The sequence below is a fragment of the Odocoileus virginianus genome, chromosome 9 (genome assembly GCF_023699985.2).
Source record: "Odocoileus virginianus isolate 20LAN1187 ecotype Illinois chromosome 9, Ovbor_1.2, whole genome shotgun sequence".
Classification (NCBI taxonomy): Eukaryota; Metazoa; Chordata; class Mammalia; order Artiodactyla; family Cervidae; genus Odocoileus; species Odocoileus virginianus.
The window spans coordinates 35,734,025-35,760,918 of record NC_069682.1 but is presented as its reverse complement, the minus strand read 5'-3'; the positions used below and the strand labels follow the sequence as shown (position 1 = coordinate 35,760,918).

The window sequence follows — 26,894 nt, the reverse complement described above, 5'->3', positions numbered from 1 at the left end:
CCACAACAGCACCTCCCACCACACATGCCCACCTTTCTATATGTCCTGACACTCCTCCACTGAGTAAGTGGTTGCATCTATGTCCCCTCTCTGTGACCACGGGTTGACATCTGTCACTTCCCTCATCAACGGAAAACAGCGGCAGCGGTACACACACCACCTGAGGCTGACACATAAAAAGGCCAGGCACATCCACCTTGTTCTCCTGGACCCCAGCTGCCATGTTCTGGGGAAGCTCAAACAAAGGCACGTGGAGAGGCCACATGTAGATGTCCTGGGTGACAGCCCAGCTGAGGGCCCAGCTAACAGCTGGCATCAGCACCACACTTGGGAGTGATGCTGCCTCCAGACGACTTAGGCCCAGCTGTCAAGTCACCCAGTCCTTGAATGTCTCCACCTGAGACCCCGACATAGCCGAACAGAAGTCAGCCCTCCCCACCAGGCCCTGCCCAAGTCCCTACCACAAAGGATCCCTGAGTAAGAACATAAAGGAGTCCTTTCACACCACTATTTTGGAGCGATCTCTTATGCAGCAACAGTAACCGAGCCAAAGAGTAGCTCCAAGTTTATACGTATATACAATTTTCCTTAATCACCATTCACCACCCTACACATCTCAGAGAGTGGATGTCTTCAACCACTCCCTCCAAAGGACCTCTGGGTTTTGACAACACCACTTTTGGAAAAGAAGGACCAGGTTCCTAACTCCAAATAAAAATTAAACACTTTTAAATCACTCAAAACATACAAAGTAATCCATTCAGACTGCAAAAAAAAAAAAAAAAAAGAAAAAGAAAATCTGCCTTAGCAAATTGGAGCCCTTAATTCAATTGGCTGTGAAAACAACAAAATGAGATCTTCATCGGCAAGTAAATAGGGCACCTTGGGCTTTCCTCCTGCACTGACCGCTGGAGGCTCAAGGATCTGCAAAGAGTGTGCACAACTTGAATGAAGCAACGCATAGATAGGTATTTGGCCCGGGGCCTGGCACTGGAGAACGTGCCAAATTCCAGTTAACATTATTACTGCTTTTGTTGTTGTGAGAATTAACATTTCCCTTTATTCCAGTGTTACTTCTTCCTGACTTAAGCCTAACAACGTTCCTGTCCCATCTGAGGAGAGAATCTATACTGAGTTTGGTTAGGGGTTCCTAAAAGGGATCTCCGATTCCATACATCAGAAATGTTATACAAGATTATGTAATATACCTGCCACACACCTCTGTTTTGGTTTGGTAAAAGAACTGTCCTTTTTATTGAAAAAAAAAAGAAAGAAAAATCAACATGTGTTAGAAAACAGGCTTCTGAGAAGTTACGCTTAATCACTGCGTGGTTTTCAAGGTGACTAAATAGAAGTATCACCTTTGATCATTATGAAGGTACCACTCCCCATGTGGTTATATAAATATTACAAAGCTGCACCCAGAGAGTGGCACAGATACGGGGGGACAGAGATGGGATCAAAGAGCCAGGTCACCTCGGGTTCATCTTTTCCTCTGTTTCTCAACTGCTGTGTGACTGTAAGTGAATCGCTTGGCCTCTCCAAGTCAGAGTGTCTTCAAAACAAGGCTACATTCCAAACTTTTTATTCATATTGAATAGACCCTCAAGCAGAGGAGCTCCTAAGTTAGTAAAAGTCACTATTCAGATGGTTAGGTATGCTGAATGGCAATCCCTTAAGCAAAATAATCACTTGCAGATTCACACATGTTAATTAGTATCTTAAAAATTATTTCAAAAAATCTGGGCCTTGCACAATCTTCCTGTGCATCATGTAATTAAATTATCAATATCTAGTGGAAGAAACAGTGATTTGAAAGAATTACAACTCGCATGCCATCCAGGGGGCTCAATGGCACACGTGCCCCTCCCACTGACATGTCACTGTTATCTTAAGTTGCTGGGGTGGGGGTCTTCTCAAGCCCCACATTTATGGGAGGGGGTAGAGAGGAGGTGAAAAGGCAGAAGGAGAGAGACCAACTGGGGGAAGTATGGAGGATAGGGCTGTGCACTGGACCCAAACCTGAGTCCCTAGCAGGCACACTTCTGTCCATCCCCAAATGACGTCTAGTCACCTAGCTTCAAGTCTGCAGAGTGTCTGACACCCGCTTCCTCCGAACATCCCAGCTTTCCCCAGGCCCAGGAAACTCCCTGCCACTGATGGACTTAACCATCTGGGTCACATTCCCCATTCAGAAAAAAATGTCTTTTGTAGCCTGGAAAGTGGTAGGAAGTCTATGCCCTGAGAGCCCCGACCTGTAGGAAGATGGCTGGCGTGTAACTGACTTGAAACGGCTCTTTCTATAGTATGGACTGGCTTTACACTTGTCAAAGCTGCGATGATGAAAAGGGGGTTAATGAAAACCCTCTTCCTGAGACAGGGCCAGGAACTGCTTCCGGCAGGTCAGACACTGCCCTTGGAGAGAGGACCAGCCTCCATCACTGGGCACCGTCCACTTTCCGATGTCAGTCCCCATGGCCAGACAGTCTGGCATCCTAGAGAAACATGGAGAACCAGGAGTCTCGAGGGCTCCGCTGAGAACCTGGAAGGGCTCTCTCCTATTACCATATATGTTGAAGTCTGCTAAGACCTGAACCAAGACCCACCAGCCACTTTCCCCACCACGCAGGAGCACAACCCATTGGGGGAGTTTCCTTTTTTAATTGATTGCACCCTTAAGTATATTTGAGCAGTACTATCCAAATGCCTTCCTTCTGCACTTCATAACCCCTTGTATTGGAGCTCCGTGGATCTTAACACCGAAGCATGTATCTGTCACTGTTTTCCCTCCCGAGCATTTCCGTAGCTGTTTTCCTACCAGGCGTGCCACTGGAGGAGCCAGGATAGAAAACCGCTTTACAAGAGCTATTCCTCCAAGCCTTTCCTCCGTTTCTCTGACAGCTGCACACCCAGGGTCCAAACTCCTTCCTGTGAACAACTGTGCTGAGCACATTTCTTCACCAGGTCTAGGTCAGCTCAAGAAAGGCCGAGGGCAAAAATAAGACAGAAGTTGTGTACCGGGAAAGCGCTCCGCAGGGCACCCTGAAAGTAAGGTACAGACCATCGGCGGTCCAGTCTAATGGCTTCATCCCGCGTTGCAAGTCTGCAAAAGGGATCCGTGTTCACAGCGAGGTGCCAGTGGAGGAGAACCAGTCGAAAAATCTAGCCAGAGGACCAGCACTTTTTTCCTATCATTAGTTCCCGGGCACCTGTTCTAGAAAGAGGGGGATGAAGCTTCCGAAGAAACAGGCGGTCCATCCCGCCTGCTCGGTTCGGAGCACTGTGTCCCCGGCTCAACTAGTCCTCTCCCTGCCCTCCCTCCACAGGCCAAGGAGTTGCACAGGTGGTCACGCGCGCAGGGGCCGAAGCTCACCAGGACAACTTCATTACTGCCCACGGGGGACCTGTTTAGGAGAAGAGTCCCCACTGCTGCCTCCCTCAGTCCCTCCAGCTCGTGGCAGGAAGCGGGGCAGAGCCGGGAGGCACAGGTGACGGTTCCCAGGGCAGCCAAGGCGCCCAGCGTGCCGGCCACGGTCCTACCCCCGCCCCGCGCCCGCGCCCGCGCGCACCGTCCTCGCCTCCCGGGCCCCTCCGCCCGGGGCAGGGGGCGTCCCCGGGCCTGGACGCCCCGCGCCGCCGCCGGAGCCGCAGCGCCCACTCGGGGCAGGCGGCGAGCACTCACCGTCGTGGTCCCGCATGCTCGACAGCGACCAGAGCAGCAGCGCCACCAGGGCCAGGAAGCAGACCTGGCTCAGAAGAAGGTCCCTCCGGCAGCTCCGGCGGCGCTCACGCTCCTCCAGGTCGGGCGACGGCATCCTTTCCGCGCGGCAGGGCAGCGGTCCCGGCGGGGTCCCCGGCGGGCGGCGGCCGCTCCTATCGCGGGCGGCCGCGGCGCGGCTGGTGGCGGGAGGCAGCTCCGCGCGCGGCGGCAGCGCGTCCTCGCTGCGCTCCCGCCCGGCGGCCGCCGCCGCCGCCTCTCCTTCCTCCTGGCGGCCGCCGCGGTTCTCCCGATCTCCGTCCTCGTCGTCGCTCAGTCCCTCCTCCTCCTCCTCCTCCTCCTCCTCCTCGTCGCTGCCGGCCCGCGCCGCCGCCTCCCGGCGCTCGGGGTCCCCGTCCTCCTCGCGCGCCATGGCTCCCACGCTCGGCGTCCGCGCTCGGCCTCGGGCGGCGGCGCGGCGGGGGCGGCGGGGGCGGCCGGGAGGCGGGGGCGGCGGCGGCCGAGGAGGAGGAGCGGGGAGGACCGGCGGGAGGAGGGCCCGCCGCGGGCCAACTCGGCCGGCGGGCGAGGCCACCCGGGGCTGCTCCGGCCTCGCCGGCGGCGGGAGCGCGTCGCGGGGCCGCCCGCCTACTCCATGGTCCGCGCGCAGGGCCGGGGCCGAGCCGGGGCCGAGGCCGGGCCGAGCACGCCGGGAGCTCGGGGCGAGGCGGGAGGCGGCAGCCGGCAGCGGCGCGGCGGCTCGGGCGCGGGCGCGGGCTGGGGGCAGCGGAGGGGACGCAGCGGCGCTGGCTAGCCCGGCGGAGAGGGGGCGCGTGGGGAGGAGACTGCGGCTGGGAGGGAACCCCTCGCGCTGTCCTGCGCTCGTGCCGGCGCGGGAGGGCCCCCTCTCGGGGCACACGCGCCGCCGAAAGGCTGATCTCCGGGGGGAAAAGGGTTCGCCCGAAACTTTTTGAGGAGCCTAGGGTCTCTCCCGCCCCCTCCCCGCCCTGTGCCCGAAGAGGGGTGCCGCAAGTGCGCTTGGCTGAGCGCGCCGGGCCGCCGGGCTAGCTTCCTCCCGCGGGCCTCCTGGGTTTCCCTCCGCCCCCTTGTGGGGATCCCCGTGCGCGCCCGCCTCGGGACCTGAAAGAGGCTCTTTGGCTCGCTGGGGGTATCCTGGCTCCCCCCTCTGGCTCGGGCTCACACTTCACTCGGGATAGTCCTATACCAAGCCTCCAGGGCTGTGGCCGAGGGAAGAGGGTCAGGGCGGCGCGAGAGTCCCCGGCCAACCCCGGGACGAGGCTCCTGGCCTTCCTGTCGCCGAGAAGAGTCAGCCTGCTCCCAATCCTGAGGTCAGAGCCCTAATCCTCGCTCTCCCCAGGGCTCCACTTGTGCTCCAGCCCTCACCTGCAGCCTTGCAGAAGATGCCCTTTAGAGAGGACACTTGATGGTCTCTGATACACCCACCCTCCCTCCTGGGGTTTCCAGCTTCCCCGGTGCCTGGGGCCTCCCTTGGGCTGAGGCTAGGATGGCGGATCTAGACCCAGAAAGAGATGCCTTTATGGTGGGGCTGAAAACAGAAGTGAAGTGAGGTGAAACTCGCTCAGTCGTGTCCGACTCTTTGCGACTCTGTGGACACTGCAGAGCATGGAATTCTGGCCAGTATACTGGAGTGGGTAGCCTTTCCCTTCTCCAGGGGATCTTCCCAACCCAGGGATCTTAGCCCAGGTCTCCCGCATTGCAGACGGATTCTTTACCAGCTGAGTCACAAGGGAAAACGGAAGAGCTTGTTCAAAAAAGGATCACTGGAACCCAGGTGTTGGTCTGGGTGACTGTCTCCACAGAGTCCGGTCTTATCAGGGAATCCAGCTGCAGACGTCTATGGAGGTGAGGAGGAAGGAGAGACCTATGTATGGGTTTCTGCACCCCTAGGTCTGGGAGGACCCACAGAGTCCAAGGGTGACCCCATCTATGGGTGACCTCCTAGCCCAGGCTCCCCAGATGACCCCTCCCCACAGCATCAGGGAACAGCGGGTCATGGCCAAGGACAAAACAGACCTTCCTAGGTGGCTTTCCCACCACAGAGAGGTTATCTCACCCAGCATGCCTGAGAGCTCTTTCTTCCTGGGTGTATCATTCTTTTAGTCCTTTCTCAGCCTGGCATCTCCTCAGAAGCACCTCTCCTACCCTGCCCTTGTTGACCCTTCTGCTCCGGTTGGTTACCAGGTACCAACCCTGGTAGGAGGATTTAAACCCTGGAAGTCCCTGGGGAAGGGGAGGCACTCCAGTCTCCTCACCTCGATCAACATTCAGAAGAAAGTTTAGGAGCTCAGAAGGCTGTCCTTTATTCAACTAACCGGGGAAAGACACTCGCTTTTTCTCATGTAAATAGGAAAAATAAAAGTGAGAGAGGGAATCTGGAACTAATTGGGTTAGGGAATGAGCCACAGGCACAAGGAATTGTGTAATATGGGGGTGGGAGAGGTGTCAGGAAGAGAGCAGGAGGGCGGAGGGGAGGAACCAGGAGTTGGCAATGCCCTGGAAGTGCCCTGGGCACCTGCACGGAATGAATGAGCGGAAGCCAGGTGGGGAAAGAGCGGGGAGGGAGACAGAGATGGAGAATCCTTCCTGGGCATGCTGAAGTGATTTTTTATAGTTCATCTTCATTTCAACAGAATTCATGGCAAAGTGGGTATAGCAGAGACAAAGACCCCTGAGAAGCCCACCACCCAAAGAAGAGGGATGGGTGCTTCCAGTCCCCAGCCTGACAGCACCTGCAGTCATGGGCTCCCATCCCAAGCAGGGGTGGCTCCTGGGCTGGAAGAAAGGTTCCTTCTAGGGTCAGGGAAGCCCCCTACCCCCCCCCCACACCTCAGCGGGCACCCTTTGGGACTGGGAGTTGGGGTGGGAGAGCAGGTTCTCACATCCTCTGCCAACCCTGGAGGAAGGAGACAGACCCCGGTGGACTCTTCCCACCTGTGTTTGTCCTACCTGCCCTCTCCCAGTCTTCAGAAGCTCCCTGCAAGAAACTGGATTTTGGAAGGAGCCGGAGCTGAGATAACTCATGTGCTATTTATCTTTCACCATCAGGATCCTCGTCAATCCTGAGGCAGCTTTTGCCTTTTATTTCTTAATCTGTTTGCATTTGATCTCATATTTGGTGCAAAGAGCCTCGGGGAGAAAATTCCAGGCCCTGATACAGTCGTCTGAGAATTCGCTTGCCTGGAAAGAGAAGCATCACCCCAGGATGTGCCAGGGCCTGCACCCTTCCAGGAGCAAGACAGGCGTGGGTATGAGGCCCCTCCACAGCCTGGCAGCCTGGGCTGGGTGCTGGTGTCACCATCCATGCCCTCTTTTTAACCTCCGAAAAGCAATTCCATGCAAAGACTTTGGACTGGATGTGAGGGCACAGAAGTGGTTCATCTTTCTCGTAGATCTGCCTCGATCACAAAGGACCACGTGCAGAGACATCAGTCCAGAAGCGAGGCCCAGGCCACCAGGGTCTTCTGTGCCCACTGGCCTTGCTCCCAGCCTCCAGGCTCTCCCTAGCCCACAGTGCCCACACCTGATAGACCTGTTTCCACAACAAAGCAGGGTTGTGTCTCCATAATACCAGACAGTGCCAATTGTCAGGCAAGCCACCGGCGAGAGATGGAAGGAAGAGGGTGGGGGAGGAGAGGAGGAAATCAGAGGAGCCACTTGCTGGGTGAGGTGACGAGTCAGCCTCCTGGCCATGGCTGGCTCTCACCCAGGGAGGCGAGGCCTGAGCAGAGAGAGGGAAGACGCTAAATGTTCACAGAACACCTTCAACACGCTAAGGCCACGTGCTGGTGGATGGCGGGGAGTAGGGGAGTGACTTGTGCATGGGTGAGCTGGGACAGCCCTTGGACATGACACCTGTTCACACCAGCCTAGACACAGACTCCCAGGCCTCCTGTCTCAGGCCAGGTCTGGTCAACCATGACCCTGGCTGACCGGACCAGCTGCGCTTCACCTCTAGACATGTCACCTGCACATCGGACACTCAGAGGCCAACAAAACCCCAGCTTCTCCGAGGAAGGTCTGACTGTGGATCCCCTCCTCGTTCTTGTCCAACACCTTCATCGAAAGGCTGGTACACCTGTTCCTTTAGATGCTTCCTGGGCTGTCGGCATTGCAAAGAGCACAGAATCATCTCTCCTGGATGAGTGTGAGTCCACACTGCAGATCAGGAGGCTGTGGGAAGGCCCTGTCCACAATCTAGGACTCACAGGACTTGAAACATTCAGTTAGAAATGAACTTAAAAGAAGCTGCTTGGTTTTTTTTTTTTTTCCCTTTTCTTAAAATTTTTATGGGAGTATCATTGATTTACCAAGTTGTATTAGTTTCAGGTGTGCAGCAATCAGTTATTTTATAATTGTTTCCCATTTTTGTACTCTTTTTCAGGTCAGTGTTTGTTGGGTGCTTTTGACTCACTTCATGGATGTGACTGTAGTTTTTGTTTTTTTTCTCCTGTGGACCAGAGTCATTATCATAGGTGTCCATCATCTTTTTTTAAATTTACTGAGGATTATTTATGTATAGTAACATGCACACGGCTTTAGCATTTAGCTCAATGACTTTACCTATTTGTGGACAACCTACTTGAGTTCCAGATCAGGACACAGAGCATTCTCTGGCCCCCTCGTGCCAACCCCTCGCTGGACAATAACCCTCTGACAGCAACCCCTCTTCCCTGCTCTCTCTCCTGGGTTTTGGGTGCCTGTCCTTGAACTTCAAGTGAGCAGAGGCTCCTTTTGCTCAGCCTTGTTTCCATGGGATCTGCCCACATGGGTGTGCAGGGCTGTGATGGTTTCTTTTTGTGCTGCGTGTGTGTACATTGTTTTTTACCTGATGCTTCGGCTCCCTTCCAAGTTTAGTGTAAGCCAAGAATAACCACACCACTGCCTCTGGATGTGAGACAAGTGACCTCCCAGACTGGCTCGTTTTAGAAGGAACTTCAGCTGAAACTGAAACAGTCATGGGCTGCCTCCAAACTGGTTACACGACCTAAGGGTAATTGCAGGACAGCAGATCAGCTTGGGGGTCAAGCTTTTAAAGACATGCCTAAAAGAACTGCTATGATGTGCATAAAATTTGGAGGCTGCTTTTCATGGAAAAAGCACAACCCATTACTTGTACATTCTTTCCATCCCCTTTTTCTTCTAAATGAGAGGAAAGTAGAATTAAGGTGCCGTCAGAAAAGATGCCCCCCACCCCACTCCGAGGCAGGGCCATGGAGGGTCCTTTCAATCCAGCATTAGTGAATATAAACAGTACAAGGGATCTTGTTGGAAATGTTCACTCCCAGCCCATCCTGAGGAAAAGGATTCAGGAGGCCTGGAAATCTACATCATTCAGACATTTCCAGGGACCCATCTGTGTTAAAGTTTGAGATCTATTCTGGAGGAAGGGACAGTGCAGCACGTCTTTTTGGTGGATCCTGGAGAGAAAAAAAAAATCTGAAAAGGGAAACTATGTTACCCAGTCCCTTTTTGTCAAGATTTGTAATTGACTTGTTTTGGATATTTGGAAGAAATAGAGAGGACACAAGCATACTCTATAGCCAAGGCTATATATCAATATCTCTCCTGTTTCACAAGTTTAAAAAAAATCCTATAAAAAATAATCCAGAGAAAATAATAAAGAGGTTACAATTTTAAATCCTCAAAAGACAAAATATAAGCAATTACAATTTGAGCAATTTTCTCATTCTATGAGAATCATTCAGAAAGAAACATGTAAACCCCACTCATTTTCTTTTGGCACTGTAACCTAGGACAGGTAGGATGCTGAGTGTGGCAGGGGGCACTAAGAAGGGACCCGGGGGCCTATTTTTGTAAAAATATAAACGTTAGGCTGAGGAATCCTGTTTTGAATGATGACAGATCTGTAAAGTGTTTTGTCATTTTAGGTTTCAAAACCTCATCCTGATCAACTACCGTGATATAGTATACATCTTAACTGGCAAAAGCAAGATGCATTATGAACTGTCAGTGCTGCCAAGTTAAGCAAAATCACTTGCATGTCTCCCTATAAATATACTCCAATATAAATATAAATATAAATATATATATATATATATATATATATGTAATATATATACATATGTTTGTGCTCAGTCGCTCCGTGGTGTCTTACTCTTTGCAACCCCATGGACTATAGCCTGTCAGGCTCCTCTGTCCATGGGATTTTTCAGGCAAGGATACTGGAGTGGGTTGCCATTTCTTCCTCAAGGGGATCTTCCTGACCCAGGGATTGAACCAATTGTTCCTGCGTCTCCGACTTTGGCAGGTGGACTCTCTACCACTGAGCCACCTGGGAAGCCCTATATATACAAACAAATATATGGTCAGCAACAGTTACTTCTGAATGTGGGATTTCTGGATTTGGGGTGGAGGTTAGTGACCAAGGAGGGACTTTCACTTTTTATTTTATATTGGTTTTTATTTTTAGAATTGTTTTTGTGGCAGTAGTCTGCCCTATTTTTCTAATCAAAAAAATAAAGAACAATTAAAAGAATCTGCTCATGTGTAAGTAGTTAGGATAAGTTGACTTAAATTAAGGGAACTGACAAGGTCTGATTCTGGCCTTGCCCCTTTGTGAGTCCTGTGCTGGCTGCTTGATGCCCAAGGTCGCGGGCCTGGTGAGGGGTTCTGTAGGAAGCTGATCATGCATCGAATTGGGCGGCCATCTCTCCGCTCACTGATGATATGAAAGACAATTGACAAGCCTTCCTCCAAAGGATGTGCCACAGGGAGACCTTCTGAGGATACATAACATTCAAAAGAGACCCAAGTCAGTCACTCCTTGCACTTGAACAACATGTGTTATCCACAGACAAGGGGATTTCCCATTCCCCACCTTCCCCTCCCCAACAGTGCTATATCAGTTTCCTTATCTCCTTTGATCCGCCTGCCACCCAAGATGAGGCTGACAGTCCACACCGCTGGCATGGAAAAAACTGTGGCGCCGCGCCCCCTGGTGGCAGAGGCAGACATGCTCCCGAGGTTGTGTTAATAATGGGCCGGGCCATGAACTGGCTGAGCTTTATCTCGAACTGGATCCATAGTCTTTCTTTTCTGAAATTTCTGCTCAGACAGATGTGGCATTGGGAGTGATTGGGGTGTCGCAGGCAGCACTCCCGTCCTCCCCGAGTTTGCTTCATGAGCGAGATTTCCTTACATTTTTACTATCAGTTGTACTGCCTGAAGGTACTTAAATATTTCACTTGTTTAAAATTAAATCCCCTTTGGAAATGTATAGCCAAGGGAGACAGGCCTCCTTGGTAACTTGTCCTTTCCAGTCACTTAGGGTCCTTGCCACTTACAATGTTGACCATGGATCAGGAGTATCTCCTGGGAGATGCAGAATCTTGGAGGCCCATCCCCCGACCTCGCGGGTGGCTGCCTGAGAATCTGCATTTTAACAAAACCCACAGATTTCTGTGTGTGTTAAAGACAGAGAAACATGGATGCAGTTGGTACTTCCTCTTAGATGAGATGACTAGGACTTCATAACTTCCCCTATTTGTGGCTAACAAATTATAACACTCAAGATTACATGTACCATTTTATTTTGTTCAACTTGCTGTGTCTCATTTGCTTTTAAACACTTCTTAAATACGGAAAACCAACAATGCCAAACTTGTAAGGTTTAAGCATTCAAATCAGTCTACAAGCAATAGATTCTGAGGTCCCTGAGGTATAAGAATTCCAGCTACACCATTAAACATTTAGCTGTGAATAGCAAGTCCCTCCAATCTGGAAAATATTCAGAAGAGGAATTTCTAAGTTAAATCCCAGGCCAGTCATAAACTATCTTAGTTCACACCACCACCAGTGTACAATGCACAAAACACAGTCTAAATTAAACTTTGAAAAAGCAGTGTGAGAATTTGAGACTACAAACTTATGTTGATATAATACTTTCTCTTTTCTTTCAGTGCTTCTCTGCATAGTCTGCATAAGTCATATTCTCATTAGACTATTATGTCCAAAAAATACCAAGTTTTCAAGTCAGATGATAAAAATGATCAAAGGAATGAAAAAAAAATAGTCCTTTGACAAGTTAAAAATTGAGTGTAATGATTTGTTTTAACATTTTGCATGCTTGCGTGCTAAGTTGCTTCAGTCATGTCCAGTTGTTTGCAACCCTATGGACCATAGCCCGCCAGGCTCCTCTGTCCATGGGATTCTCCAGGCAAGAATACTGGAGTGGGTTGCAACGCACTCCTCCAGGGAATCTTACCGATCCAGGGATCGAACCCAAATCTTTTATGCCTGCTGCATTGGCAGGCGGGCTCTTTACCATTAGCACCACCTGGGAAGCCCTTTAAACTTTTTATTTTGAACTATTTTTAAACTTACAGAAAGTTGCAAAAATAGTTTCTCTCATGAACTTCCCTTAAGGTTATCACATTGGGTATCTACTGCACAATAATCAAATCTATAAAACTAACACGGGGACTTCCCTGTGTTAGGACTTTGCCTTCCAATGCAGGGGGTGCAGATTTCAATCCCTGGCCAAGGAGCTAAAATTCCACATGCCTGAGAGCCAAAAAGCCAAGACATAAAGCAGAAGCAATATTGTAACAAATTCAACAAGACTTTTAAAATGGACCACAAAAAAAACCTTTAAAAAGATTAAATTACCACAGTTATACTATTGCTAACAAAATACAGACCATATTCAAATGTCATCACCTTTTCTTCTAACATCCCCTTTCTGTTCAAGATAGAATTCTCTGGTCTCCCACATTGCATTCAGTTATTTTCTTTTCCACTAATCTCTGACAATTCTTTTTCCTTATCTTTCATGATCTTGACACTTTTGAGGGAGTATTGGTGGTTTATTTTGTATAATGTCTCTCAATTTAGGTTTCTCTAATGACCTGCCTCTTGAGAAACCTGTATGCAGGTCAGGAAGCAACAGTTAGAACTGGACATGGAACAACAGACTAGTTCCAAATAGGAAAAGGAGTACGTCAAGGCTGTATATTGTCACCCTGCTTATTTAACTTATATGCAGAGTACATCATGAGAAACACTGGGCTGGAGGAAGCACAAGCTGGAATCAAAATTGCTGGGAGAAATATCAATAACCTCAGATATGCAGATGACACCACCCTTATGGCAGAAAGTGAAGAGGAGCTAAAAAGCCTCTTGATGAAAGTGAAAGAGGAGAGTGAAAAAGTTGGCTTAAAGTTCAACATTCAGAAAACTAAGATCATGGCATCTGGTCCCATTACTTCATGGCAAATAGATGGGGAAACAGTGGCTGACTTTATTTTTGGGGGCTCCCAAATCACTGCAGATGGTGACTGCAGCCATGAAATTAAAAGACGCTTACTCCTTGGAAGGAAAGTTATGACCAACCTAGATAGCATATTAAAAAGCAGAGACATTACTTAGTCAACAAAGGTCCATTTAGTCAAGGCTATGGTTTTTCCAGTGGTCATGTATGGATGTGAAAGTTGGACTGTGAAGAAAGCTGATCACCGAAGAATTGATGCTTTTGAGCTGTGGTGTTGGAGAAGACTCTTGAGAGTCCCTTGGACTGCAAGGAGATCCAAACAGTCCATCCTAAAGGAGATAAGTCCTGGGTGTTCATTGGAAGAGCTGATGCTGAAGCTGAAACTCCAATACTTTGTCCACTTCATGTGAAGAGTTGACTCATTGGAAAAAACCCTGATGCTGGGAGGGATTGGGGGCAGAAGGAGAAGGGGATGACAGAGGATGAGATGGCTGAATGGCATCACCAACTCGATGGACATGAGTTTGAGCAAACTCCAGGAGTTGGTGACGGACAGGGAGGCCTGGTGTGCTGCAGTTCATGGGGTCGCTAAGAGTCGGACACGACTGAGCAACTGAACTGAACTGAATGTCTTCTCAAGATTTGCATGAGGTTGTCCATTTGGGGCAATGAAATGACATTGAGTTCTCATTGCATTGTATCAAGAGGTTTGTAATGTCCATATGTCTTATTACTGGTGATGTTAACCTGGATCACTTGGAGTTAATATCTTGGGAGGTGATACCTTGGAAACAGGTCAGCTTGTTTCCCTTCAAAATTTCACCCATTAGTTTTAGCATCCATCGATAGATCTTTTCCCCAATAATGATTATTGTGGTACTCAACCATTTTATTAAAAGTTACTTACCATTTCCCTGAGGTATTTAATAAATACTAGAGGAGACTGAGTGTGTGTGAGTAGGCTGGGAATTTGAGAAGGGAGAGGAGGTATGTTCAAATAATAAATGAGGGGTGGGGACGGGAAAGCAGAAAGAAAAGAAAGTGAAGTCACTCAGTCGTGTTTGACTCCATGGACTGTAGCCTGGCAGGCTCCTCTGTTCATGGAATTTTCCAGGCAAGAATAATGGAGTGGGTTGCCATTTCCTTCTCCAGGGGATCTTCCCGACCCAGGAATCGAACTCCCAGGAGCTAACAGGGAAGCCCTGGAAAGCAGAAAGTCTCCTCTAAATGTGGTATTGTTAGCATGTCTTGAAATCCCAGGGAGCTGTAACTGTAGCACCTGATTTCAAGACCTCCTAGATAAGATTTCACAGCCTCTCCATCCATATGAATCTACCAGTCAAGGAATCAAGGCTTGTAAGACTTAGAATTATGCCTTTAAAGGACAAGAAAGCTGTTCAGAGTGGGAAAACCTAATAACTAACCACCTCCATGATCCCACACCTAGTGTTAGTAAAATGCATAAACAAGCCAAGGTAATTATTTACAGTGAAATAGTTGGCATTTTTTATTTTAAAGTCATCCATACTATATTAGTATTAACAAATTCTTTTGATAGACACCATTTTTGTCTTTGATTCCTTGAAATAGTTTTCATAAAGGAGTCTTTGGCCAGACTTACTGGGTATTGTGCTTTTGGTGACCAATTTTTAAAATGTCATGATTCAAAGGTGTTTTGTTTTTATTCTTAAAATGTGTAGTCTTCTCTCTTTAAGAGAAACTTCAGAGGCCCTGAAGTTACAACATGGGCTCCTTGCTCCGTATGCCAGTCACTTTTATTCCTTCCTAAGCAACAATCTCTGGTTCCAGAACTGTGAGTGAATATTTTGCCAAAAGCAGGGCTGGAAGGAACCAAGAGGTATTTTCAGGTTTTCCTTAAATAAGGAAACAGGAAAAAGGAAGGAACCAGGACTTTAGCTTAACTGACTTAAAAAAAAAAAAAAAAAAAAAAAGGAACCAGGACTTTAGCTTAACTGACAAGAATACTCAAAAAGAGAGGACTCAAATTACTCATATAAGGAACAAAAGAGGCTATAAGTGTCACAGAAATACGAATTAGAAGGAAGTACTATGAACTATGAACAATTGCATGCCAAGAAATTAGATAACCTAGATGAAATACACAAATTCTTAGAAAGTCACAAACTACCCAAACTGACTCAAGAATAAATAAAATATCTGAATAGACCTATAAGAAGAGATAAAATTAGTAATCAAGAAACCTCACAAAGTGCAGGACCAGATGGCTTCACAGATGAGTTTTACCAAATGTTTAAGGAAGAATTTAAATGAATGCTTTACAAACTCTTACAAAAATAGAAGAGGGAACATTTTACAACTCATTCTATGAGGCCAGTATTTTTCTGATACCAAAACCAGTCAATGACATCACAGTTGGAAAAAGAAACTTATGAATATGGATGACAAAATCCTCAACAAAATACTAAAAATCTGAATCCAGTGACATACACAAAGGATTATACACCATGAGCAAGTATAAATTAACCCAGGAAAGTAAGATTGGTTTGGTATATAAGAATCAACAAATAATACAACATTTCAGTAAAATAAAGGGCAAAAATAACACGATCATTTCTATTGATGCCAAAAAAAACTTGACAAAACTCGACATCCCTTTGTGATTAAAAAAAAAAAAAATACTCAACAGACCACACAGAGAAGGGAAGTTCCTCAGAATGTCAAAGGGCATCTGTGAAGAAGCCTATGAAACATCATAATAGCAAAATACAGAAGCTTTTACTCTAAGATTGGAAGCATGAAAAGGTTATCTGCTCCCAAAACTTTTATTCAATATGGTATGAGAGATTCTAGCCAGGGCAATCAGGCAAGAAAAAAGTAATAAAAGGCACCATACTGAAAAGGACAAAATAAACCTATTTCTATTTGCAGGAATCTGCACAAAAGGTATTTAAGCTAATGAATGCCTTTAGCAAAAATGCAGGATACAAAATCAACATGCAAATATCAACTGAATTTCCATACCATAGTAGTAAATTTGACAATAAAATTTTAAAAACAACTCCATTTACAATAGTTTCAAAAAGAATGGAGCACCAGGAGTAAATTTGGCAAGACAAGTCCTTAGAAACCTACAAAGTATCATTGAAAGAAACGACAGACCTAAGGAAATGGAAGGACAGCTTGTGTTCAGGGACTGGAATACTTAATATCGTTTAGATGGCAGTATTCTTTCAATTGATCTACAGATTTAATGCCATACTTCTTAAAATTCCTGCTGCCCTTTTGCAGAAATTAACAAGTTGATTTTGAAATCTACATGGATACAGGCTTTCAGTTTCCAGTTCAACATATAAGGAGATTGAAAGTTGTTGCTCTTCCTTATCAATTTGACTTGTGTTTTTTAACATAATTACAAAGCTGAACAAGCTGGAAAAATCAGCAACTCTTTTAAGAACCCTTGAGAGATGTGAGGTCACAGGCAAACTCTTGCCCTCAAAATTAAAGAGACAGACATGAAAATATTAATACAGAAAATCACAAATTACCAGAGGAGAAACCCTAGGCACAAACCTGCCAGGGACTCAGTGCCAAGGTAAGAAAAATATAAACTATAATTGATGAGTTACTGGGGACTCAGGGTGGGCGAGTCTGGGAGGTAAAAGTCCAGGGACCGAAGCAGTCATAAGAGGGATCTTACACTTTCGTGATTTTTACCTCCTGGGACTTTATCAGATCTTCCTAATTATATTGAAGAAAATCCCCTCATGCTTCCAGCATGGAAAGAAGAAAAGGAACCCTTTGAAATATGACAGAGCATTCTGTTCTTCTTCATCAGGCTTGCCCTCAAGAGAAACTCTCTTATCAGACCCTAAACTGTAGGGCGTTTATCAAGAGCCTAAACAACCCAGGAAATACCCAATTCCAGCCCACTCTAGCCATCCGTCCCACCTAAGCGGGTAGGGGAGACTAGGAAGCACTTGGGAACGTCACAGGTCAGAGGTACTGTAAGACTGAAGTTGCGTCAATAGGACTGTAGAACGTTCCCCCCCGCCTCGCCATCACTTTACTAAAGCCCTCCTTATGGCAGTTCCATCAGCATATCACACCTGACTATCAAGAAAAATTACAAGACATACTAAAAGGCAAAAACACAGTTTGAAAAGACAGAGCAAGCATCAAAATCAAACTGAGATATGACAAAAGATGTTGGAATTATCAGACTAAGAAGTGAAAACGATCATGATTAATACAGTAAAGATTCTAATGTGTAAAGTAGAAACCACGTAAAAACAGATGGGAATGAACAGAGAGATGGAAATTCTAAAGAACTATCTAAAAGAAATGGAAGGGATTGAAAACATTATGAAAAGAAGTGAAGAACACTTTTGATGAGCTCACTAGTACACTGGATACTGAGGAGACTCTAAATTTGAGAATATGTCAGTAGAAACTTCCAAAATGAAAAAGCAAAGAGAAAAAAAAAAAACTGGAAAAAAAATCACAGAACCAAATACCCAAGAATTGTGGAATTACTAAAAAAGGTATAACATACATCTAATGGGAATACCACAAAAAGAAGAAAGGAAGGAACAGAAATATTTGAAGCAATGATGACTGATAACTTTCTTCAGATTAATGTTGGACACCAAGTCACAGATCCAGGAAACTCACAGAACACCAAGCAAGATAAGTGGAAAAAAAAAAATCTAGGGCATATCATATTTAAACCTTAAAAAATCAAAACTCAAGAAAAAGTTTGAAAGAAGTCAGATTTAAAAAAAAAAAAAAACCCTTACCTGTAGCAGAGCATGTGAATTGCATTTAATTTCTCTTCAGAAACCATGCACCAACACAAGAGAAGTGTGATATATTTAAAGTATTGCAAGAGAAATCCTCCAAGCTGGAATTTTGAACACTACAGAATTATCCTTCAGCAGTGTAGGAGAAGGTCTTTCAGACAAATAAAACTTGAGGGAATCTGTTCCCAGTAGATAAGCCCGGAAAGAAATGTTAAAAGAAGTTCTTCAGGGAGAAGGAAAATGATAGAGGTCAGAAACCTGGATTCACATGAAGACGGGAGCACCAGACAGGGGATACACTTGTGCCCCGTCGTGTCAGACTCTTTGCGACCCCATGGACTATAGCCCATCAGGCTCCTCTGTCCATGGGATTTTCCAGGCAAGAATATTGGAGTGGGTTGTCATTTCCTTCTCCAGGGGATCTTCCTCACCTAGGGATCGAACCAGCATTTCTTATGTCTCCTGCACTGGCAGGTGAGTTCTTTACCACTAGCACCATCTGGGAAGCCTCACAGAGAAGGGATAAGTGAAGATAAAATAAAAGTTTTTATTTTTTTTATTCTTAATTGAGCTAACATACAGAAGTTCATTACAATAATAATAGCAACAATGTACTTGACTGTGAGATACATATTTTTTAATGACAGCAATGATACAAAGGACGGAGGGGAAGATTAGGATTATCTTGTTACTGAACTTGTTACTATAAGGTATTTGCACCAACTGTGAAGGAGTGTAGCATAATTTGAAAGTGAACTTGGTTTCACTGTAAATGTATATTACAGACTCTACAGCAACCACCAAAAGAAGTACAACTGATACACCAAGAAACGGAAAAGAATTGAATCACATAAAATGCTAACTAAAACCCACAAATATCAGAAACAGAGAGGAGAACAAAAATAGGGTCAAAAAAATAGAGCAATGAATAGAAAACAACAGCAAATATGGTAGGTCTAAATCCAACTGTATCAATAATTACATTAAATAGCTATAATGAAAAATAATTTCAGAAATAATATGTGTATATGTATAAGTACCTGAAGCACTGTAAGTCAACTATACTTCAATAAAATATATATATTAAAAAAATAATCACTTTAACAAGCACCCCTAAGCCTCTATCCACTCGGAATCCCGTTCTCATTGGGTGTATATTTATTCTGAATAGGAGACATTGTATTGTTAAAGGTGTAAAAAAACATCACTTTAAACACCAATGGTTTAAAATATAGCAAATAAAAGGCAGAGATTGTCAGGGTGGATCAAAAAGCAAGACTGAACTACATGTTGTCTCTAAGAAACACACTTAAAATATGAAGCTACACATCGATGAACAATAAAGAGATGGAGAAAGATGTTACCATAGTTATAATAAGAAAGTGGAGTAATAAGAAGAAAGTGGAGTAGCTGTATTAATTTCAGACAGGTCAAACTTCAGAGTAAGGAAGGTTATCAGGGATAAAAAGGGATATTACATAATGATGAAGTGGTCAGTTCTCCAAGAATATATAACAAGCCTTAATGAGTTTATTTCTGTCTAACAACAGAGTGTCAGACTATGTGGGTCAAAAACTGATGGAGTTGTAAGGAGAAAGAGATGAATTCATTATTATGGATGGAGACTTCCACACCCTTCCCTCAGTAATGGACAGGTTCAGCAGACAGAAAATCAGTAAGGACATAGTTGAGCTCAACAGCACCATCAATCAACTGGGTGCAATTGACAGCTATTGATTACTTCATCCAGCAAGAGCAAAATACACATTCTTCTGAAGCTCAGATGGGCATTCACCAAGAGAGATCATGTTCTGGGCCATAAAAAGCACATTAACAAATTCAAAAGAACAGAAATCACAGAAAGTAAGTGCTCAGACCACAGCTGAATTAAACTGGGAATCAATAAGAGAAAGCTGAAAAGTCACCCAAATATCTGGATATTAAACAATACATTTGCAAATGATACTTGAGTCAAGAAGAACTCTCAAGAAAAAAATTAAAATGCTTTCCAGTAAATGAAAATTAAAATGCAACTTATTAAAATTGGTGGGATACAATAAAAGCAGTGCTTACAGGGAAATTTAGAGCACTGAATGCTTATATTTTAAAAAGAAAAATCTAAAATCAACCATCTAAAAGCCTTGCATATTAGGAAAAGAGAAAAAGAAAATGAACTTAAACCCAAAGTAAGCAGAAGGAAAGAAATAAAATGTCAGCAGAAATCAGTGAAATTGGAAGCATGAAAACAATAGAGACTATCAACAAAATCAAACTAGTTCTTCAAAAAGATCAATGACCTCAATAAGCATCTAACCAGGTTGATTAAGTAAAAAGGAAGCAGAAAAATGATTCATATAGAAATAAAAGAGGGGTCATCACTGCAGATCCCAGGATATTAACAGGATAATAAAGGAATATTGTAAACAACTCTATACCCACAAATTTGATAACCTATATGAAATGGAAAAATTCCTTGAAATGTGCCAAAATTTACACAATTTGAATATTAATCTGAATGTGTATAGAACAGATAGTATGATTTTATATATACATATACATAATAAATTGAATCAATAATAACTTTCCAAAACAGAGAGTACCAGACTTATATCAATTCACTGGTGAATTCTATGAAACATGTAAGGAAAAATTTATACCAGTTATCTACAATCCCTTCAAGAAAGTAATAGATAGAAAAAGAGGCCTTTCTAACTCATTTTATAAAGCCAGCATTACCGTGATCTCAAAACCAGTTCATAATGTTAATTTCAATTAATGCTATGGATGCTGGTACAACAGTTTATTATTGCTATTTCCCTTACATTATATTATTATTGTTATTGATTGAACTGGGTCCCTCCAAATTCACATGCTGAAGCTTTAACCCCCAATACAGCTGTACATGAAGGCAGAAATAAATAACTGAGGTTAAATGAGGTCATAAGAGTGGGGCCCTAATCCGATAGGATCCTTTTAAGAGGAAGAGAAACCAGGAGCCCACGCACAGCAGAAAGGCCATGTGAGGACACAGCGAGAAGGACACCACCTACAAGCAGGGAAGAGAGATGAAGTCAGTCCTTCTGGCACCTTGGTCTTGGACTTTCAGCCTCCAGAACTTGAGAAAAATAAATTTCCATTGTTTAAGCCACCCAGTCTTTAGTATCCTGTTACAGCAGCTCAAACAGACTAATACAATTATTATTCAAATTTTTAAAGGATAAAATGGTTGATCATAATAGAGGTGGCTTCCCAGGTGGTTCAGTGGTAAAGAATCTGCCTGCCAATGCAGGAGACTTCAGAAGATGAGGGTTCAATGCTTCGGTGACAAAAATGAAAAGATTTTGTTAAAGAAAACCAGATATCTCAAGTTAAGGAATTTAGTGCTTTTCTAAATTGGGAAATGGGAGGATGCAAGAGTCTGGGCGCCCCCAAATCATTCCTTTGATCTGCACTCAGCTATCTGGGGCCAGTATCCTGTGTCTTTACATTGTGAGTTTCCTTAAGCTTCGCCCCTAGGGGTGGCTGCAGGTTGATGACTGCTAGGTGGTGGGCACTCTTTCCTTCCTGAGTTCCCACAGGGCTCACCATGAGTAGAGGGCTGCAGGGGTTAATGATGACATCTTTTGTTTACTGATATGGCAGGCAATATTTTATTTCTCTTACTTATGTGCTAAGTCACTTCAGTCGTGTCCAACCCTATACGACCCTATGGACTGTAGCCTGCCAGGTTCCTCTGTCCCTGGGGATTCTCCAGGCAAGAATACTGGAGTGGGTTGCCATGCCCTCCTCCAGGGGATCTTCCCAACCCAGGGATTAAACCCAGGTATCACGTCTTGCAGGTGGATTCTTTACCATCTGAGCCACCAGGGAAGCTCTCTTATTTATACTTCAATGGAATTTCAAAATTTGTAGACTATTCACTCTAAGCTATGTCTGAAATGCTTTCATATATCTGAAAATAAATATTCCAATATGAAAGATCAATCTAAAGACGTCTTATTCCAATCAGCATTGGACAAGTGCCATCATTTCTGACCACGTATGTGTTCTCAGTACAATCACATGATCATCAACCAGACACAAGGTAGGGCAGTGAAATAGGGAAATTAGGCTAGTAAGACTTCCAAAGATTAGGATCAGGAAAAGTCAAAGAGCAAATCAGAACCCAATATTGAGGTCAGAGCTAAACTCTAATGCATCCTTACACCATGTGTCAGCATTTCCTGTGAAACCCAATTGAACTCAACATGCCTAAGTGAACTCTAGCACACTAGAGTCTCAAGTCTTTAAGAAGTGCAGTATCACTTTAAGAATATTTTAAATTTGCAATCTAGAAAGTTTTACCACTTTGTTAGGGTGTCTGTAATAAAAACCAAGCAGCATTTGGATATTCTGTATGGAACAAGCTCTCCAAAGGCTTATTCTCTGAAGCTTTCAATCACGGTATGCCTGACCTCAGATCTACCGAAGCTGGTCTGCATGCCTTAGCCACCTTGGAAGGAAGCCAGTCATTTCTGTGACTTAGATCGTTCCAAGGGGATTAAGATGATAACTTTATGGAGGAAGTACCCTCATTCCTGGAAGAGCACAGGCAACTCTGGGAGTCTAGCATGACGGATGTGCCAGTGAGGAGTGTGTATTTTTGATGAGTTGTGCTTTCTTTTTCATTTAGTTCAAAATAGCTGTAAATTTCTCTCGAGACTTCTTTGACCCATGTGTTATTCAGAAGTGTCTTTTTTTTTAAATTTCCAACTATTATAGGATTTTTGGACTATCTTTCTGCTATTGATTTCCAGTTTAATTCCATTGTGGCCTGAGAACGCATTTTGTACGATCTCTATTCTTTTAAGTGTGTTAAGGTGTGATTTATGACAAAGAACGTGGTCAGTCTTCATGTAAGAGTCACATGGGCTTGGAAAGATTGTGTGTTCTGCTGTTGTTGGAAGAAGTATTCTATAAATGTCAGGGTGACTGATGGTGGTGTTCAGATTAACTATATCCTTACAGGTTTTCTACTTGCTTCATCCATCAGTTATTGAAAGGGGTGTGGAAGTCATCAACTGTAATAGTGGATTTGTCTATTTCTCCTTGAAATTCAATTAATTTTTGCCTCGAATATTTTGATATTAGATGCTTTCACACTTAGAACTGTGATGCTTTCTTGGGAAATTTACCCCTTTATTGTTCTGTAATGCTCTTATTTATATCTGACATTTTTTTCTTGTGTTGAAGTCAGTTTTAACTGAAATTAATGTGATTAACTCCAGTGTTCTTTTGATTCATGTTAACATGATATATCTTTCTCTATCCCTTTATTTTCAGTATGTATGAACCTTTAGATTTAAAGAGAATTTCTGGTGGACAAAGTATATTTGAATCTTTTTTTTTCCTTCATTCTGGCAATGTTTGTCTTCTAATTCTGGTATTTAGAACATTCACATATATTGACTACTGATATAGTTAGATTAATATCTACCACGTTTAAAACTGTTTTCTATTCATCACACTTGTTTGTATTTCTTCTTTCCTACCATCTCTGGTTTTAATTGAACATTTTATACTATTCCATTTTCTCTCCTTTCTTAGCATACAGATTGTTATTTTAACAAATTTAGTGGTTGCTCTAGAGTTTACAGTACACATCTCTGGGACTTCCCTGGTGGTCCAGTGGTTAAGACTGTGTTTGTCAATTCAGGGGGCCCGGGTTCAATCCCTGGTTGGGGAGCTAAGATCCTGCATGTCTTAGGGCCAAAAAAACAAAACATAAAACTAAGGTAATATTGTAACAAATTCAATAAAGACTTTAAAAATAGTCTGCATCAAAAAAAAAAAAAAAAACACCCAACCTGACTCATATTTCGAAAAAAAATAGCCATATACGTTTGCAACTAATCTAAGCTCACCTTCAAATAACACTATATCATCTCACATGTATTGTTGCTACTTTACAATAGAATATTCTCAATTCTTCCTTCTCATCCTTTATGACTTTGCTGTCCTTCATTTCATATATCCATATGCTTTAGTCACCCAACACATTATTACTATTGTTGAAACAGTTATACTTCAATATCAGTTAAGAGTAAGAAAAAATAGGTACTACATAAACCTGGGCTTCCCTGGTGGCTCAGCTGGTAAAGAATCTGCCTGCATTGCAGGAGACCTGGCTTCAATCCCTGGGTTGGGAAGATACCCTGGGGGAAGGGAATGGCTATTCACTTCAGTATTCTGGCCTGGAAAATTCCATGGACTGTTACAGTCCATGGGGTTGCACAGTCAGACACGACTGAGTGACTTTCACTTTACTTTTGGAGAAGGAAATGGCAACCCACTCCATTTATTCTTGCCTGGAGAATCCCATGGACAGAGGAGCCTGGCAGGCTACAGTCCATGGGGGTCACAAGAGTCAGACACGACTTAGCAACTAAACCACATAAAACTAAAAAGCCTCTGCACACCAAAAAGAAAACATCAACAAAATGAAAAAGCAAGGTACAGAATGGGAGAAAATATTTGCAACTTATATATCTGATACGGCATTCATATCCAAAATATATAAAGAACTCATACAACTCAATAGGAAAAAAACCTAATAATCTGATTTTAAAATGGGGAGAGGAACTGAATAAACATTTTTCCAAAGTCATACAAATGCCTGAAAAGGTGCTCAACATGGCTAATAGTCAGGGAAAGGCAAATTAAAATCACAATTAAATGGTTGTCATACCTCTTTAACAAGTGGTGCTGGGAAAACTGGTTAACCACTTGTAAAAGAATGAAACTAGAACACTTTCTAACACCATACACAAAAATAAACTCAAAATGGATTCAAGATCTAAATGTAAGACCAGAAACTATAAAACTCCTAGAGGAGAACATAGGCAAAACATTCTCTGACATAAATCACAGCAAGATCCTCTATGACCCACCTCCCAGAATACTGGAAATAAAAGCAAAAATAAACAAATGGGACCTAATGAAACTTAAAAGCTTTTGCACAACAAAGGAAACTATAAGCAAGGTGAAAAGACAGCCCTCAGATTGGGAGAAAATAATAGCAAATGAAGGAACAGACAAAGGATTAATCTCAAAAATATATAAGCAACTCTGGCAGCTCAATTCCAGAAAAATAAAAGACCCAATCAAAAAATGGGCCAAAGAACTAAACAGACATTTCTCCAAAGAAGACATACAGATGGCTAACAAACACATGAAAAGATGCTCAGCATCACTCATTATCAGAGAAATGCAAATCAAAACCACAATGAGGTACCATTACACACCAGTCAGGATGGCTGCTATTCAAATGTATACAAGCAATAAATGCTGGAGAGGGTGTGGAGAAAAGGGAACCCTCTTACACTGTTGGTGGGAATGCAAGCTAGTACAGCCACTATGGAGAACAGTGTGGAGATTTCTTTAAAAACTGGAAATAGAACTGCCGTATGACCCAGCAATCCCACTTTTGGGCATACACACCGAGGAAACCAGATCTGAAAGAGACACGTGCACCCCTATGTTCATTGCAGCACTGTTTATGATAGCCAGGACATGGAAGCAACATTTGTCCATCAACAGACAAATGGATAAGGAAGCTGTGGTACATATACACCATGGAATATTACTCAGCCATTAAAAAGAATTCATTTGAATCAGTTCTAATGAGATGGATGAAACTGGAGCCCATTATACAGAGTGAAGTAAGCAAAAAGAAAAACACCAATACAGTATACTAACGCATATATATGGAATTTAGAAAGATGGTAACGATAACCCTATATGCAAAACAGAAAAAGAGACACAGACGTACAGAACAGACTTTTGGACTCTGTGGGAGAAGGCGAGGGTGGGATGTTTCGAGAGAACAACATCGAAACATGTATATTATCTAGGGTGAAACAGATCACCAGCTCAGGTTGGATGCATGAGACAAGTGCTTGGGGCTGGTGCACTGGGAAGATCCAGAGGGATGGGATGGGGAGGGAGGTGGGAGGGGGGATCGGGATGGGGAATACATGTAAATCCATGGCTGATTCATGTCAATGTATGACAAAAACCACTACAATATTGTAAAGTAATTAGCCTCCAACTAATAAAAATAAATGGAAAAATAAAAAAAAAATTTTTTTAATGAAACAAACAAAAACCAAATAAGAACAATATGTGCTTTAAAAATTGTAAAATCATTTCTGTTAGGAATTTAAATGCAAAATCTTGAATAAAATGTAAGTTTAAATTTTTTTAAAAAATGGTTGTCATCAAAAACATGAGAAACATGGGAATTCCTTGAAAGTCCAGAGGTCAGGACTTGGAGCTTCTACTGCCAGGGCCCAGATTCAATCCCTGGTCAGAGAACTAAGACCCCACAGATGGAGCAGCACTAGAGGTTCGGGGAACCATGAGCAACAAGTGCTGGCAAAGATGTGGAGAAAAGGGAACCCTTATGCACCATTAGTGAGAATGCAAACTGGGGAAGTCGCTATGGGAAAAAGTGTGAAGGTTTCTTAAAAATAAAAATAGAGCTACCACATCATCTAGTAATGGCACTTCTGGATATTTGTCTGAAGGAAACAAGATCACTATCTTGAAAAGATATTTGGGTTCCCATGTTCACTGCAGTATTATTTACAATAGGCAAGACATGGAAATAAACTAAGTGCCCATTGATGAATGAGTGGGTTAAAAAAAAAGAAAAGGCAGCCATTAAAAGGAAAGAAATCCTGCCATTTGAGAAACAAAGATGGACCTTGGGGGTGTTATGTGAAGTGAAATAAGTCAGATAAACACAGGGTTTTATTTCACTTATATGTGGAAACTAAAACAAATCAAATGTATCGACACAGAAAACAGATTGGTGATTGCCAGAGGCTGGGGTTGGGGTAGGCAATTGGGTGAAAGTGGGAAAAAAGAGTAAGAAAAATGAAAATGTTTATTTTTACCTTTAAAAAATTCCTTTCTCTAATGCTTTTCCTTTTTTTAATGTAGATCCAAATTTCTTACTTATGTAATTTTTTCTTCATGAAGAATTTCCTACACATTTGTTTCTGGACAGGTATGCTGGCAATGAATTTCCTCCGTTTTTGTTTAACTGAGAAAATATTTCTCCTTCACTTCTGAAAGATAATTTTGCTTGATATAGAATTCT

The 26,894-nt window shown here is 43.8% G+C and overlaps 1 protein-coding gene and 1 long non-coding RNA gene across 4 annotated transcripts in view; one reads left to right on the top strand and one right to left on the bottom strand.

The window, feature by feature from the left end:
* The window catches only part of SLC24A3 (solute carrier family 24 member 3), a 421,173-nt gene extending 416,400 nt beyond the window's left edge, over positions 1-4,773 (bottom strand). The window contains exon 1 of one of the 3 annotated variants that reach the window (XM_070472206.1): positions 3,683-4,773. In XM_070472206.1, coding sequence (XP_070328307.1) covers positions 3,683-4,130 — 448 coding nt within the window. In that variant the 5' untranslated portion in view covers positions 4,131-4,773. The remainder of the gene's footprint in view (positions 1-3,682) is intronic. The other 2 variants (XM_070472207.1, XM_020878614.2) reach the window with 2 other exon arrangements.
* Positions 3,731-10,235, top strand: LOC139036638 (uncharacterized). The gene is made up of 2 exons (XR_011489460.1): positions 3,731-3,800; positions 5,439-10,235. It is a non-coding gene; the product is annotated as an uncharacterized lncRNA (long non-coding RNA).
* The last annotated feature ends 16,659 nt before the right edge of the window (positions 10,236-26,894 follow it).